The following is a 16,111-nucleotide window of genomic DNA, read 5'->3' as shown; positions in this document are numbered from 1 at the left end:
GAGATGATCTTGTTACAGGAAAGGGATCCCAATCCAGACCCCAAGAAAGGGTTCTTGGATCTCGTGCAAGAAAGAATTTGGGGCAAGTCCATGGAGTAAAATGAAAGCAAGTTTATTAAGAAAGCAGAAGAATAAAAGAATGGCTACTCCACTGGCAGAACAGTGGTGTGGGCTGCTTGACTGGGTATACTTATAGTTATTTCTTGATTATATGCTAAACAAGAGGTGAATTATTCATGAATTTTCTGGGAAAGGGGTGGGGATTTCCCCCAGAACTGAAGGTTCCTCCCCTTTTTAGACCATATAGGGTAACTTCCAGACATTGCCATGGCATTTTTAAACTGTCATGGCACTGATGGGAACGGGAGTGTCTTTTAGCATGCTAATGCATTATAGTTAGCGTATAGTGAGTGGTGAGGACACCAGAGGTCACTTTCATCGCCATCTTGGTTTTGGTGGGTTTTGGTTGGCTTCTTTACAGCATCCTGTTTTATCAGCAGGGTCTCTGTGACCTGTATCTTTTTTTTTTTTTTTTGAGATGGAGTTTCACTCTTGTCGTCCAGGCTGGAGTGCAATGGTGTGATCTCGGCTCACTGCAACCTCCACCTCCCAGGTTCAAGCGATTCTCCTGTCTCAGCCTCCCGAGTAGCTAGAATTACAGGCTCCCACCACCATGCCCGGCTAATTTTTGTATTTTTAGTAGAGATGGCGTTTCGCCATGTTGGCCAGACCAGTCTCAAACTCCTAACCGCCGGTGATCCGCCCGCCTCGGCCTCCCAAAGTGCTGGGATTACAGGTGTGAGCCACCACGCCCGGTCTGTGACCTGTATCCTATGCCAACCTTCAGTCTCATCCTGTGACTAAGAATGCCTAACCTTCTGGGAATGCAGCCCAGTAGGTTTCAGCCTTATATCACCCAGCCCCAATTCAAGATGGAGTCACACTGGTTCAAATGCCTTTGACATTCTTGCCTTGGTCACCCAGGAGTCAACCCTAGACTCCCAGTACAGCACTTCCTCAGTTCCCTCAACTAATTGCACTCCCCCAAATTGAGGCATTCCCAGCAGTATGCTAGGATGTGTACTGACATCAGGATTGGAGAGGGGCCAGGGAAAGGCCTGGCAGGACTTGTCTCCCACAAAGAAAACCCTTGGAACAGTCTCCTGGAGGTTGTGGGCAGTGAACCTGCACGACAGGGTAGACCCAAGACAGGAAGAGTGCCCATGGACCCTGGGAGCCAGCAGGGCCAAGATCTCCCAGCCAAACTCACAGAGGCCACCAAGCCCAGCGCCCTTGAGACACACACAGCATCTGAGTCAGACACAGAGCATTCCAAGCTGGTAGGAATGGCCCAAGGTGACATATGAGATGTCTTGCCCAACAGACAAATTGTTCATGGGGGAGATTTCTCCTGTCCTCAGCATGCAATTCTTCTCTCCCCGTTCCATAGTCTCATTGTCACTAGGTCAGTGTCTATCCAGAGCAAACCACATGAAACACAAATCATTGAGGCTTGGAGTTGATGAGGTTAAACCCAACAGCCTGCTTTTTAGCAGTCTTGATTCAGCTTGTCATCAAAACAAACCACAGCCCCTGGCTTCGCTTAGGAAAATGCCTTTGGCTGAGAACTTACAGGTGGTCTTGGAATAGTGTGGCAATTGCCCTCCTTTGGGAAGAGGGTGTACAGTCGGGGAGGAAAGGTGCCGAGAAGAGAAAGGGAGAACTGAGCAGGCATCTAGGCCTTATTGGGGAATCCTAGGTCTCCACCTGACCTTCTGGGTCCCCGCAGTCTTGAGACAGACACTGTGCTGAGCCCTCCTGAACACCAGGTGTTGGCCCAGGCAGGGCAGGTCCCGGAGGATTAAGAAGCTGTCTTGTCCATGAAGCAGGAACTGGTTGTTGCTGCCCAGAGTGATGCTTCAGAGGCAGAAAACCCCATGTCTTCAGGTCCACTTGCATCCCCAGCCCTCAGGAGTCTCCATTCTTCCCTCTTCCCCACGCCTTAGGCCTCCTTGCATCCTCATGGATTGTTTCAGTGTTAACCATTCCTGTACATCTCCCAGACCGTGGTGACACCAATGCCCCTGGTATACGGAACTGTCGCTCTCGAGTTTACTAGGTTCCTAAGTCCTCTAAAACAGTAAAGGGAAAACAAAACAAAACACAAATAATCTCATCCCAAAGGTGCTCTTGGCTCCAGCCCTGGATCCAGGCTGTACTCCTCTCGGCAGCGCTGCTGAGGCCACAACTTCCCTGGCTGGGGCAAGGCACCTCACAGCCTCCATCCCCCTGCTCCCACACTGTGTAGATGAGGAGCTGGGCCGTGGTCCAGTGGCCAGAGCCCTAGCCTGGGACTCAGGAGATCTGTGTCAGACCCAAACTCTGTGTGACCTTGTGCAAGTCATGTGAGCTCCCTGAGCCTAAGTTTCCCATGCTGGGATTATTGTAAGGAGCAACACACGGTACGTGGGAAAGTGCCGAGTGTGCTCATGGAGGGTGAACACGGGTGAGGGGTTCACGAGTCCACCTGCACCCTCCCTGCCCCACAGGCCCGCCTTGGAGGAAGGTGGGAACTAAGAGCTGGGCCATGGAGCTGGCCTATCTCCTGTGCTTCTGTCATCAGGGGAGACCAAAGTCACTGCGGCCACCGCAGCAGGACACAGGGAGCACTCCAAAGGCCCCGGCGACGTTTGATTGTCCAGCATTCCACATCTGTCCCAGAAATGAGTTTCCAACAGCTCCAGGCTCAGGTCTGTGTCAAAATCCAGATGTCAGGGCCTCCCTCTGCAACAGGGCTCCTAGATTCTGGAGTCAAAGATCTACTAGAAAAGGGGTCCCCCTTGTCGAGCTCTGATCAGGCACAAGAGGCGAATCTCGCCCCTCCAGAGCCAAGACAGTGTTCCTCTCCTACCGCATTCTTTCCATTCTTTAGTGTCTTGAGGCTCGACAGTTCAATCGCACTCACAAAAGAGTGGCAAGAAATGTTGTAACTATTTTTCTAAACCTGAGAGAATTGCCAGAAGCCCCCCCAGCCTGTGTTGAGCTCCTGTTCTGCCTTCTCAGATCTTCCTACAGCCATGCCATATCCCACCACCTGTGAACAGGGTTCAGGCCTCCACCATTCCCCCAGGGGAGGAACCCTGAATCGCCCTTCCAAGAGGACTTGTGGGGAATGCAACTCCTACCAGAAGACGACCCAGCATGTCCTCTCAACAGGGCCAACATTCTGAACAAAGGCCTCAGCCCAGGGTGGGGCGGGGACGCTTAGAACAGGAGCCTGGCCCCAGGCTATGTAGAGAAGGAAAATCATCTTCAATTTTTTGCTCATGCATCTGCTCCCACAAACAATTACAGAGTAATTTCTGCACTAAATTATTCATACATTTCCCTGCCTCATATGGAAAGACCATTCTGTAGTTTCCTTTGTTTCCTTAGGCCTCTTTCCAATCGATAAATATAGATCCACTTCATCATTCTCAATGGTTGCATAGTACTTGATTGTTTGGATGTACTTCATTTTACTTAGCACAGTCCCCTATTGATGGTGGCTTCTCATTTTCCAGAGCTACAAACAGCACTAGGGCGAACACTGACGCACATACATCTTGGGGTGTGACTTTGTTTTCTTAGGATGAATTCCTAGAAGTTGACTTGTGAGTTCAAAAGATAGGTCCACTTTTAAGACTTATTTCTCTATAGTCCACTCCCAGAATGGGTGTGGTAGTACCCTCGCCAGTACCAAGTCCTGTCTTTCCCAAGTGTCCTGCCCATCTCCAATCCAGGATCTAACACGGAGTTCAGGCTCTCCTTCCTGACACCAGGGGACCCTCCTCTCCTTCAAGACATAACCTATCTAGCTGACTCCATTTTCACCCCCAGGGATAATCCAGCCCCCAGCTTGTCATTTCTTCCTCTAAAAAGCCTCCAGCTCAGCCCCTAGTTTCCACCAACAGTCAGTGGGAACCAAGTGGGCACCCTGGGAGTAAGGGGCTCCTTGCTCTCGGTCCTGAGATCTTGACTGAGTCCAGGCTTCAACTTCTCTACCTAAGCCCCACCTGGCAAAAGGACGGTTGTATCTATGTTATAGCTTTGCCACAGCCTAGACTCCTTAGGGGAGGACAGCATTTGTCTTGAGAACAGGTAGCCGCTGAAAAGCCAGTCATTGGGGACAAGGTCCCCAGCTGGATTCAGCAACCAGGCTGAGTCCCTATGACTGGCCAATCCTCCTCAGGTGGCATAGCCCACACAGCCAGCACATCTCACGCTCAAATCTCCAGGAAGATGCTGGGACTAACCACCATGCTCTGCCACCTCCAGAGCAGAACAGACCAGGCAATGCCTTCACCACAGGGAGCCTTCTTATTTTTTCATACTTTGGTAAAATACACATAACATAAAATGCATCATTTTACCTTTTTTTTTTTTTGAGACAGTCTCACTCTGTTGCCCAGGCTGGAGTGCAGTGACGTGCTAAGTAAATGAACTGCAACTTCCACCTCTTGGGTTCAAGCAATTCTCCTGCCTCAGCCTCCTGAGTGCCCGGGATTAAAGGCATGTGCCACCACGCCCAGCTAATTTTTGTATTTTTAGTAGAGACAGGGTTTCACCGTGTTGGCCAGGCTGGTCTCAAACTCCTGACCTCAAGTGATCCGCCCACCTTGGCCTCCCAAAGTGCTGGGATTACTGGCGTGAGCCACTCGCTGCGCCCGGCCTCTACATTTTAACCTTATTTATTTGTTTATTTATTTTTTGAGACGGAGTTTCACTCTTGTTGCCCAGGCTGGAATGCAATGGCCCAATCTCGGCTCACCACAACCTCTGCCTTCCAGGTTCAAGCGATTCTCCTGCCTCAGCCTCCCAAGTAGCTGGGATTACAGGCATGCACCACCACGCCTGGCTAATTTTGTATTTTTAGTAGAGACAGGGTTTCTCCATGTTGGTCAAGCTGGCCTCGAACTCCCAACCTCAGGTGATCCTCCTGCCTCAGCCTCCCAAAATGCTAGGATTACAGACATGAGCCACCAAGCCGGCCCATTTTAACCATTTTTAAATGGGAACAGGTAGCAACTGAAAAGCCAGTCATCGGGGGCAGAGTGCCAATGTAAAGTTCTGTGGCATTAAGTACATTTATATTGTTGCACTACCACCATCCATTTCCAGAACTTTTTCATCTTCCCCAACTAAAACTCTGTACTCATTAAACAATAACTTCCCATTCCCCTTACCTCCCCCGGCCCCTGACAACCACCATTCTGCCTTCTGTCTCTGTGAATTTGACTATTTTAGCTAACTTGTCTAAGTGCGATCATATGATATTTGTCCTTTTGTGACTGACTTATTTCGGTTAGCATAATATCTTCAAGGTTCATCCGAGTTGTAGTATACGTCAGACTTTCCTCCCCTTTTAAGGCTGACCGATATTCTGTTGTATATATATACCGCCTTTTGTTTATCCATCAATGGACTCGTGGGGTTTTTTTTGGCTACTGTGAATAATAGTGCTAGGAACTAGTATCTGCTCAGGCTCCTGTTTTTATTTCTTTTGGGTATATAGCTAAAAATGGACTTGTTGGATTCTATGGTAATTCCATGTTTAATTTTTGGAGGAATTTCTATACCATTTTCCGTAGGGGTTCCACCATTTTACATTCCTACCAGCAATGCACAAGTATTCCAATTTCTTCTTTTCTTTTACCCTGAATCAACAATGGCTAACATCGGATCCAATTTCTGCATATCTTTGCCAACACTTATTTTGTGTTTCTGGTTTTTAAAATAATAACCATCCAAATTGGTGTATCTCTTTGTGGTTTTTATTTGCATTTCCACTGGGAGACTTCTTAAGGTCAGGAAATCCTAGATCTCTTTGTCAAAGGACAGATGGCCCAGCTGAAAGGAGCCTGGGTAGGGAATTGGCTCCCATACTCCTCTTAACCCTATCTCTTACTCCTGGGAGCTGAGCAGAGGCACAGCCACCCTGTCTGCATCCCTGTGCTTCTCCCTCAGGCCCCTGGGTACTCTTGACCCTGCTGAGCTTGGTAGGGGATGATCAGGAAGCCTGAGTTTTGGAAAGTTAGGGAAGAGCAGGTGAGAGGAAGGATGGAGACAAAGAAGCACTTCCGAGGGACAGCAATGGAGCATGGATGGCACTGGGCACAAGAGGGAGAGGTCTCCAACGCCATGCCAGCCCTCCCTCACCAGGCAGAACTTTAACAGCTTACCCCATGATGCTCCAGGCCCTGGGAGGGAGGGAGGGAGGGAAAAGAAGAGGGAGGGAGGGAGGAGAGCAGGAAGGGGTGATCCTGCTGTTTTTACAAATGATGACCCAGAAATAAATGGACTTCCCTCAAGAAGACAGAGAAGGTTAGTCGCAGGGCAAGAGGAAAGTCAACAGCAGGGCACTTCCTACAGAAGACGCAGAGACACAGAGAGGCGAACCAACTTGCCCAGCAAGTGGGGAGTCAGAGACAGTCACACATAATGGTCATTGTATGGCTTCCTCCTGGCTTGTCTTTCCAGGCTCCCTGCCTGGTGACCTGGCACTCACTCTCCCCAAATACACCGTGACATCATTGTGCCCCGTCTCTACTCTTGGTGACCCTGGAACACATCTCGCTGCAGGGCAAATGTCCTTGGGGTGCCATGTTCCTCTGGTCTCCAGTCTATTGACCCTATCACTCATAACAACCTCCTCTGCACCTGGGGTTCCTCTGCCTCACAGCCTGGGTACAGGTCCTGAAGCCCAGAAAAAGGCAGTAGCCACGTTCCCTGCCTGGGGACACTGCCAAAGACGGAAATGAGGCTTGCCTGCCATGACCGGCTCAGCCAGATAAACCTCATTTCCTTTCCGACATGGTAAGAAGTTCCAGTTCTAAGAAGAAACCAGCCCTTAGGAATGTCTGAAATCCCACCTCCTGGAAGAAACAAGAGGGAAGGAGCCTGGATATGTGGCAGAAACTTGGTAACCTTCAGAATGTGGTCAACGTGATCATCCTCATTCCCTCCCCTCTCCCCCCACCACCCCCACACAGCTGGCCTCAGTCGAGAGCAGCAAACATGTCTCGCCCAGGGAGGCGCCACTCATTCACCCCCAGGGGCAGCCGCCTCCTTGGGCCCCTTGGCCCTGCCTCCAAAGAACAGCTGTAGGCCAGTGGTTTGGCACCTGGGCCACATTCTCCCATGGACAAGAGGTGGTATGTGGGGGATCTGGTGATTACTCTCATGATTATGGGGCTCTGCTTGGCTCAGACTTGGTTCTTCTGGGTCCTGTGTGAGACTAGAAACAGAGCATTTCTCGAGGAAATGGCTGAGCCTAGGAGCCTGTCCTTGGCCCTCTTCCTCCTCCCTCCCTCCCTGGTCCCTTGGAGCCCATGGGGAGGGGGTTCAACCTCTCTCCCTCCCCAAGGCTGCCATCCTCAACACCTTCACTCAGGTGGGGCGTGGAAGGGTGGGGGAAACACCGTTGGTGAGGTCCTGGGTGTCTCCAGAATAGCAGCAGTCACTCGCCCTGAGGTTTCCTCACCCAGCTGCCACATAGCAAAGTTCAAGACCTGTGCCCCAGAAGAGGAAAAGGGAAGATCCCCAGCACCTGAGTGTGTGCATATGTATATCTGTGCAATATGTACATGGCAGTCTGTACATGTCAACACATATGCCCACGTGCATTTCAAACAATTAAACAAGCATAACACTTGTCGTGCTTATTATGAGCCAGGCATGTTCTAAGTGCTTCATAAGTATGGTATTAACTCACTTAATCTTCATAACAGCCCTATGAAATAGGTTCTGTTATAACTCCCATTACACAGAACCAGAAACTGAGGCAGGACTGCTTAAGCCCAGGAGTTTGAATCCAGCCTGGGCAACATAGTGAGATCCCTGTCTCTAAAAAACAAACAAATAATAGAAACACTAGGGGCCAGGTGCAGTGGCTCACACCTGCAATCCCAGCACTTTGAGAGACTGAGGCAAGAAGATTGCTTGAAGCCGGGAGTTTGAGACCAGCCTGGTCAACATATCGAAACTCTGTCTCTAAAAAAAAAAAAAAAAAAAAAAAAAAATTCTGAAAGGCATTTTGTGAGAAACTGAGGCACAGAGAGGCGAAGTCATTTGCTCATGGCCACAGAATAAGACGCAGTGGCAGGATTTGAATCCAGGTATTCCGACCTCTCATAGGCACATGTCAGGTGTGTTATGCATGTTAGTGTGTAGGCATGTGTGGAGGTGTGTGGGTGGATGCGTGCGTCTGGGTGGATGTGTGTGTCTGTGTGTCTGTGTGGATATGTGTCTCAGTGAAGTGGAGCACACAGTGAAAGGGTGAGTTTAACCTTTCATTCACTCACTCAGACCTTACAGCTTGCAAAGTCCTGTGTGGCACTGTGATATAATAAAATATATATATTTGGCCTCTGCGCTGGGTTCCTGGTAGAGAGCCCCTAAAACTCTTATAATTTCCTGAGCAATAGGGTGCTAGGAGAATCTTTTATTCTAATATTTGGTGCTTGACCCTGGTTCCTGACAGAGCTTCTAATCCCTTGGAATTTCCCGGGTGACAGGAACGTCTTTTGTTTTAATGAAAGGATTCTCAGTGAACTCCTGGATGGGGACTGGTCACCAGAAAGACCAAGCCATGATGAGAAGGTTGGCACTTTCAGTCCCACTCCCATCCTTCAGGAAGGGGAAAGGGGCTGAAGGTTGAGCTGACTGGCAATGGCCGATGGTGTAATCTATCAGGCCTATGTGATGAAGCTTCCATAAAAACCAGAAGGACAGGGTCAGATGAGCTTCCAGATAGCTGAACACGTGGAGGTGTCTGGAGGGTGGAGCCCCTGGAGGGGGCATGGAAGCTTCTCTCCCCCTCCCCCATGCCTTGCCCTATGCATCTCTCCATCCTATTCTTCATTGGTGTCCTTTCTAATATCACTTATAATAAGACCAGTAAATGTTAAGTGTTACACTGAGTTCTGTAAGCTGTCCTAGCAAATTAAACCCAAGAAGAGGCTCATGGGAACCCCAATTTATAGCTGGTTGGTCAGAAGTATAGGTCACAACTACAGCTGGGTGAGTGGTATAAGCCTGCAGCTCAGCTACTTCTACTTGGTAAGTTGTGGCGGGAGGATTGCGCGAGCCCAGGAGTTTGAGGCCAGCCTGGGTGACACAGCAGGGCCCTGTATCCAAAAAACATTTTTTTAAAGCATAGGTCCCAACCAACTACTTGTGACTGGCATCTGCAGTGGAGGCAGTCTTGTGAGACTGAGCCCTCAACCTGTGGGATCCGATGCTATCTCCAGGCAGACAGTGTCAGAATTGAGTTAAATTGTAGGACACCCAGCTAGTGTCCACTGGAAAACTGCTTGTTGGTGGGGAGAAATCCCCACATATCTGGGGGCAGAACTGAAGTGTTGTGAGTGGTGGTGTGTGAGAAGGAAAGAAACAGGTTTTTTGTTTGTTTGTTTGTTTTTAATTTTGTCAGACCCTCTAAGGCAGCATTTTGTCCAAAGGACCAGAGCTGTCCTGTTTGAAGGCCAGATCTGAACCCCAGGCCACCTCTGCACAGGCCTGAGGTCACCAGGGATCCCTCTAGCAGTGACATGCAGGCAGGGCCTGCAGCTCCCTGCCAGGGGTGGCTCTCCTGCTCACTGGTTTCCTGCAGCCCTTCTTCAGGAGTGCCAATTCAATCCAACCAGCCTGACCCAGGGCCACCAGGGAGGAGGCACCTGGGTAGAAACTAAGATCCTTTAGAGCTTATGGTTACATTTCCTGAGACTGCCAAGAAACCTCATTTTGGATAATTCCCTTCAAGTTACACTGTGAGCACCTGGTGCAAATGGCCCTGAGATCTACGTCTGAATGATCCTGGTATCTGTTGAAAATAGCAGAATGTGGTCCGAGAACTGCTGGGGAAAAAAATTCTTCTTTGAAATGGCACTAGCTACTATGTAGTGAGTACTTGTGAGGCATTAGTCATTGTTTTAGATACATCGTCACTTTTAAGCCTCAAAAAAGTCCCTATGTGTTATTATTCCCATTTTACAGATAAGAGAATGAAGTTCAGATGGGGAAATGTCTGATTCCAGGGAGGCATGTGTATTTCTGTGGGTCACAGACCAGGGAATGACCCTGTCCCCACCCCATCCCACAGCCATGACACCCCTTACACCTGGCAAACAGAAACCACCTGCAGTTACAAAGATAGGGTCATTTATTCATGTTATATTATTTAATTTTAAAGGCAAAAATACAGTTCTGTTTTGAACACCAAGGTCAGACACAGCCCCCTACACAATGGTAAATACACACATTTGCATACACAGGAAATCAAAATACACAGCACAACAGGTTTCTGGGACATGAAAGCCGTCATCCTGGCTATGCAGAGCCCCCGCCCCTGGCAGTCAGCAGAGACCCTGTCCGGGCTGAAGGCCAGCACAGCATCTCCTTTACCCTCCTGTGCCACCTCTGCCCTCTTCGATCTTTCCCAAAGGCCAGTTCACAAAGGGTCACCAGCAATAGGATACACAGAAACAAAGAAGGGCATGGCACATGACAACTTCACGGTCATAACTCCCAGGAGAAGGAAATGCTCCCTGAACCCCCAGCCCTGAAATCCCCAGTAAGGAAACAGGACCCGTGGCATCTCACGGATCAGGCAAACATACAGGCCTAACTGTGCCCTGGCTGTGCCTTGGGCCCAGGTGAGCCCATGAGAGCACTACATCAGCAAATGGGGGAGGCAGTATTTCCCTTGGTTCTAAGAATGACCTACATACTTGACATGAATGAGAAGGTAACAACAACAACAAAAAAAAAAAACAAGAAAAGGTAGAGTTTGGTTTTAAGAGTAAAATAACACAGAAGTTACCACTCAGGGCATTTGTCTGATTTCTTTTAAGGCACTTTGGAAAAGTCAGGTCTGCGGACAGAAAGAGAGGCTTTCATTCTATTTCCCAGAACTCTCTCTCAATGCAGTCATTTCTAGTTTTAATAATATCCTTGGTATAGAGTGGGGAACTGACAGAGAAATACTTTTTGCATAGTCCAGCTGCTTCTGCAATGGAAAATAATTTTTAACCAATACAAAGGCTTCTGGAAAAAGAACCAAGTTAGCATCTGAGATGCGCAAAGCAGTAAAGGCACAGATAAGACTGGGGCCAGGCACCAGCTCAGCCTCCACACTGAGGGCTGGTACCCAGGAGGGCAGTGGTTTGGGGTCCGCCACAAGCACAAGGCTCAACCCTGGGATTAGGCAGCTGAGTCTTGGAACCTGAGCCCAGGCTGGATCTGGCAAAGGTGCTCAGTGGTAGGAAGTGCCTTGTGCCATCTCATCCCAGGCGGCTCAATAGCTCCCAACAGAGGTGGGTTTGTGACAGACAGCCCTGTGGGTGGGAGCCTCAACTGGGGTGGGAGCACCTGTGAAAACCTGAGGTGGAACAGGAGGCTTTAGGCACCGAAGTTCTTGGGAGGGCGTCGGGGTGCGGGTTCGGCTGAACTTCTTTCTAGATCACTAATTAAAAGGCACATTCATGCTGGGGAATGGATAGTCTGTTTGACCCTGAGTGCCACAGTCAAGTTTTAGGGGACGGGCAAGAGGCAAAGGAACAAAAAAGGGAGAGGAAGGAAGGAATGAGAAAGGCAGGGGAAAAGAGGAAGGAGGAAGAAGGAGAACTGGTAATATAGGGTGGGCCAGGGAGTGTGGCTAGCAGAGCCTCTGAGGGAGGTGGCCCCCACTAGAACAGAGGCTCCCTTGCCTAGGGAGTTGCAAAGGGCTGGTAAACAACCTGACTGCTGTTATTTACAACCCCCCAGCCTAGGGGCCTGAGGGATCAGTCTAAGGAGGCTGAGGCTCCCTCCGCCCTGCCCACCTGGGGAGGGTTGGGGAAGTGGGGAGTTCTGCACAGTAGGTGCAGAGGCTTCTGTCTCCCAGGTATCCTCCCTGAGGTCTGGCAGGATAATGCTGACCGGGAGGCCTTACCTGCCAAGGGGCCAGAGAGTGATTTTGCTCTTGAGAAAACCTGGCCTGCCAGCTAAATCATAGGCCTATTTGTGGCCACTACAGCATATATTTATTTTTTTCCCTAAAAAATGCTCAATACCCCTCCCCATATTTAAAACACAACAATAAAAATACATAGGAAATTCAAGTTTACATAGCATGCCAAGAAAAATAAATTGTCATGACTTAACATTAAACAGCTATGCAAAATTTGGATCAACACAAAATCAAGCTAGATCATAATTAGAACTCGATCTGTTCTTTCTTTAAAATACCACAAACTACTATTAAAAAAAAAAACACAACAACTTTACATTCAGAAATCAGACAATCTGGAGATAGGCCACTGAATGTGAGAACACCCAAGGCTTTTGCTCTGATGCTAGAGTTGCCCTGGAATCCACACACATAGGACAAAAGGTCCAGGGCTCAAGTTTTAAAATCCTTTTGCTAAGAAAACACATATGCACAGTGATTGTAGTAGTTGCATACCACTGAAAGAAGGGGGTGGGGGGAGGACGTAACATTAACAATAGTTGAAATTTTGTGTTTTTCTGTTAAAGATCACACCAATCCAATTTTAGCAGCACTCTCCAAATTTTCACGAATAAGAAAACCATAATTGAAAGAAAAATTCTAACCTATTTCACAACAATTTAGCAATTCTATCACCGGGAATGTGTTCCATGGCCACCAAATTTTGGGATGTGTACAGTTCTGACTCTGGGGTGACACTGCGAACACATCAAGAAATCCGCAAAGGCATAAACACCTTGCAGAGCTAAGAAGTCACGTGCCGAGCCAAGTCGGGGGCAAAATATCCCACTCGTCCTGGTCATCTGGAAAGCCATCTGAATGATGAGCGAAGGGGACCTGTCACTCAGACTGGTAAAAATGAGAGGGACCAGCCCAGCAGATTGGCAGAGACACACAGCAGAGGTCCCTGGCTAATTTCAGGTCTCTTATCTATGTACCAAAACGCTAGCTCGGTGTCCCGATGTCCACTGTGATTTGGGTATACAATGGGTATCTCTGTACGTCCAGCACCTGGTAGGTGAGTGAGTTCAAACCATCAGAGAGCATTGTCTCCTTTGTGTGTGCAATTCGGTCAAACCTACAAGGAAAAGAGCACAATGAGATTGTCTTAAAACAAAAATCTTAAGAAGAAATCATTACACGTACTTCCTCCTCCCTCTCCACTGTAACCTGACCACCTCAATTTCCCTCTAGGCCCAGAGCCCTCTGCAGAGCCTCGGACCTGCAGCCTACCTCATCCTAAAGGGGGAAGGAGTATGAATAAACAAAGAATGCACCTCTGAGGATTGGGTTCATTTTTCTTGTCTCTTGAGTGGCGGATCATGCGACACCTCCCGACCACAGCATTTGGGCGAGATATAGACATGCCTCTAAAAACTAATCTGCAAAGAGTAAAGGGAAAGTCATTATCACAGAGCTGCCATACACTTGGCCTGAGAGCCCTGGCTGCAAGACTGTTGCTCCATCCACCATCAACCTTGCTGTTCTCACTCAGCCCACAACCCAGCATCATGCCAGAACTCAGCCCAGCATGACCCTGGTTAAAACTCACATTCCTACTCCATGTCCTTTTACAACTGGTTCTGCAGTTTGTGGTGTTGACTATCATGTGCCAGACACTGGGGGCGTCTGCCCCACAGAATATACAGTGTGAATGCTTCAAACATAGGGACTTCAGGGCCAGGATGGAGGTGAGAAGAAGAAGATGAGGTTGGAGACACAGAGGAAGAAGCACAGTTTGTAACCTCTGCTGGAGCAAGCCTAGGCAGAGCCCAGTTGAGGATGAACAGGTATCTGCCAGAGCATTTTGGGCAGCCAGGATGGCACAGGCAAAGGCATGGAAGTGAGAGCAAGCCTAGTGCCCTCAGGGAGCAACATAAGCTCCTGGGGACTGGTGACAAGGGTCTGGGGTAGGACGTGGCAGGTGATGGGCTGAAAAGGGCAAGGCTAAGTCACAGAGGCCTTCTCAGAGCATCCCACAAACGGTTGCCAGTATCTGAAAGGGGCCTAATATACAGTATTTCCAAAATACTTTTAGCCATGGGGAAGTCTCTCTGGAAAGTAGTATAAGAATGGAGGGCTTCAGAACATGTGGGAAAAGGCAGAAAAAAACAAATGGAGGGCTGAGAACAAGACTAGAGGCAGCCAGAACAGGGTGGAGGATTCTGTGTTGGTCTAAGGAAAAGGAATGAGGACCAACAAAAGCCTGGAGAGCAGGAACAGCAAAGTTAGTTAAGAGGCAGAACTGGCTGATCCCAGACCACTTAAACATTCCTGGCCTTGCCTGGCACACAGTAAGTGGTGCATAGTAAGTGTTAGGTCCTTTATCTTTCAAGAAAGTTGCTCCACACACCACCCATCCTTCTAGTGCCACCGCCTTAGCATGGGACTAGATGCCTGCGGATGCTCCCTCCCTCCCCAGCTGTTCTGACCATTCAGACCTGTCAGCCCTGCACACTGTCATATCGGTCCAGAGTGTCTGCCCAGGAATGCCTCTGTGGAAGCAGGCTTGCTTCTGTCTGGACCCTATGTCCAGGTTTTCAGTGTCCTGGGCCTGCCTGGCACAGTGCTCTGTATGCAGCAGATGTTCAATATGCACACTTGATACTCCATCTACATACTAAAACTGGAGTTTTCTTCAAGGCTTATATTGAAGACTTGGGTCTCTGTTAAGTTTGCACACAATGGTAACTTGAATGACTTGGGTGTTGCTCTGACAGATACCTTTTGTTAACTGGTACTGCAATTCAGAAAGGCTGCACCAGGGTGTATTCTGATATTAAACTCAGTAATGAGTTCTGACTCGCTCCTGGAGGGAGAGGGTGCTCATCGGGGGCTGGTGGGGTTGAAGCTTCTACGGCCAGAGGACTGAGCAGAATGTTCTTTCAAATACTACTGACAGATGTTTTTTACCACTGTAAATGACAACCCACATCATAAAGATTTACCAGCTTAAAAAGAGCCCCAGGATGTGGATGGGACAGAACTGACCATGCCATAATGGTTGCTGGGGCTGGATAGGTCCTCAAAGGTTTATTATACTACAGTATCTCTTTTGTATATGTGAAAAATACTCCAAAATAAAAATATAACACAAAGCTTCTGTGAAGGCAGTTAGGATTCTGCTCAAGGAAACTTGTTTCACAGTGAAAGGGGACCATAATGAAATGAGGGATTTTTACAAAGGACATTGGTTTACGCCTTGAGTACAAAATGGCATGCGGCAAGTCAAAGTAAACTTGCCCCGTCACTTGGTTCCCATTTGACATTTTTCCAGGTCTATACAAAAATCTCAGAAACTCATTTTCCTACAGATCCCTTTTAGCACCTACAGGACCTGTAGGAAGCCACACCTAAGAATGTGGGCTGACTAGAGTGCATCCCATCTGAGGGTCAGTCCTTGGGGAACAACCAAGCATTGGTTTAAAATCTGGAAGTGAAGGTTGACAGAGGAGAAAGATATCTAAGTTATGACCATTACCTGTTAAAAATGTCATCATCTTCTCCTCCCCAGCCCCAATAATTATTAGGAAATCCATTGATGGTTAGAAACTGTTGTTTACTTAGAGCAGAGACACCTCCAAAATACTGAACATAAGGTAGGCTGGAGGAAAAACATACACACAGAAGGAGCAGTGGTTAGTTAAGTTCTGACATCCCCAAAATAAAGCTTGCTGAGAACATAAACACTTTTAAAGTTCTTCTTTTTGCTTCTCTAGAGTTTTTATTTATTTATTATTTTTTTTTTTTTGAGACGGAGTCTTGCTCTGTTGCCAGGCTGGAGTGCAGGGGCACAATCTAGGCTCACTGCAACTTCCGCCTCCCGGGTTCAAGCGATTCTCCTGCCTCGGCCTCCTGAGGAGCTGGGACTACAGGTGCCCGCCACCACACCCAGCTAATTTTTAGTAGAAACAGGGTTTCACCATGTTGGTCAGGATGGTCTTGCTCTCTTAACCTCGTGATCTACCTGCCTCGGCCTCCCAAAGTGCTGGGATTACAGTTGTGAGACACCAAGCCGGGTCTTTTTTTTTTTTTGAAAGGGAGTCTCGCTCTGTAGCCCAGGCTGGAGTACAATGGCGTGAT

General features: G+C 48.5%; 1 protein-coding gene across 1 annotated transcript in view; it reads right to left on the bottom strand.

The window, feature by feature from the left end:
• Positions 1-10,183: 10,183 nt before the first annotated feature.
• The window catches only part of B4GALT1 (beta-1,4-galactosyltransferase 1), a 56,651-nt gene continuing 50,723 nt past the window's right edge, over positions 10,184-16,111 (bottom strand). The window contains exons 4-6 of the mRNA XM_002819701.5: positions 15,510-15,632; positions 13,306-13,410; positions 10,184-13,106 (exon numbers count right to left, since the gene is read on the bottom strand). Coding sequence (XP_002819747.3) covers positions 12,974-13,106; positions 13,306-13,410; positions 15,510-15,632 — 361 coding nt within the window. The 3' untranslated portion in view covers positions 10,184-12,973. The remainder of the gene's footprint in view (positions 13,107-13,305; positions 13,411-15,509; positions 15,633-16,111) is intronic.

This window comes from Pongo abelii, chromosome 13, assembly GCF_028885655.2.
Source record: "Pongo abelii isolate AG06213 chromosome 13, NHGRI_mPonAbe1-v2.0_pri, whole genome shotgun sequence".
NCBI lineage: Eukaryota > Metazoa > Chordata > Mammalia > Primates > Hominidae > Pongo > Pongo abelii.
This window is presented reverse-complemented; position numbering and strand designations above follow the sequence as displayed.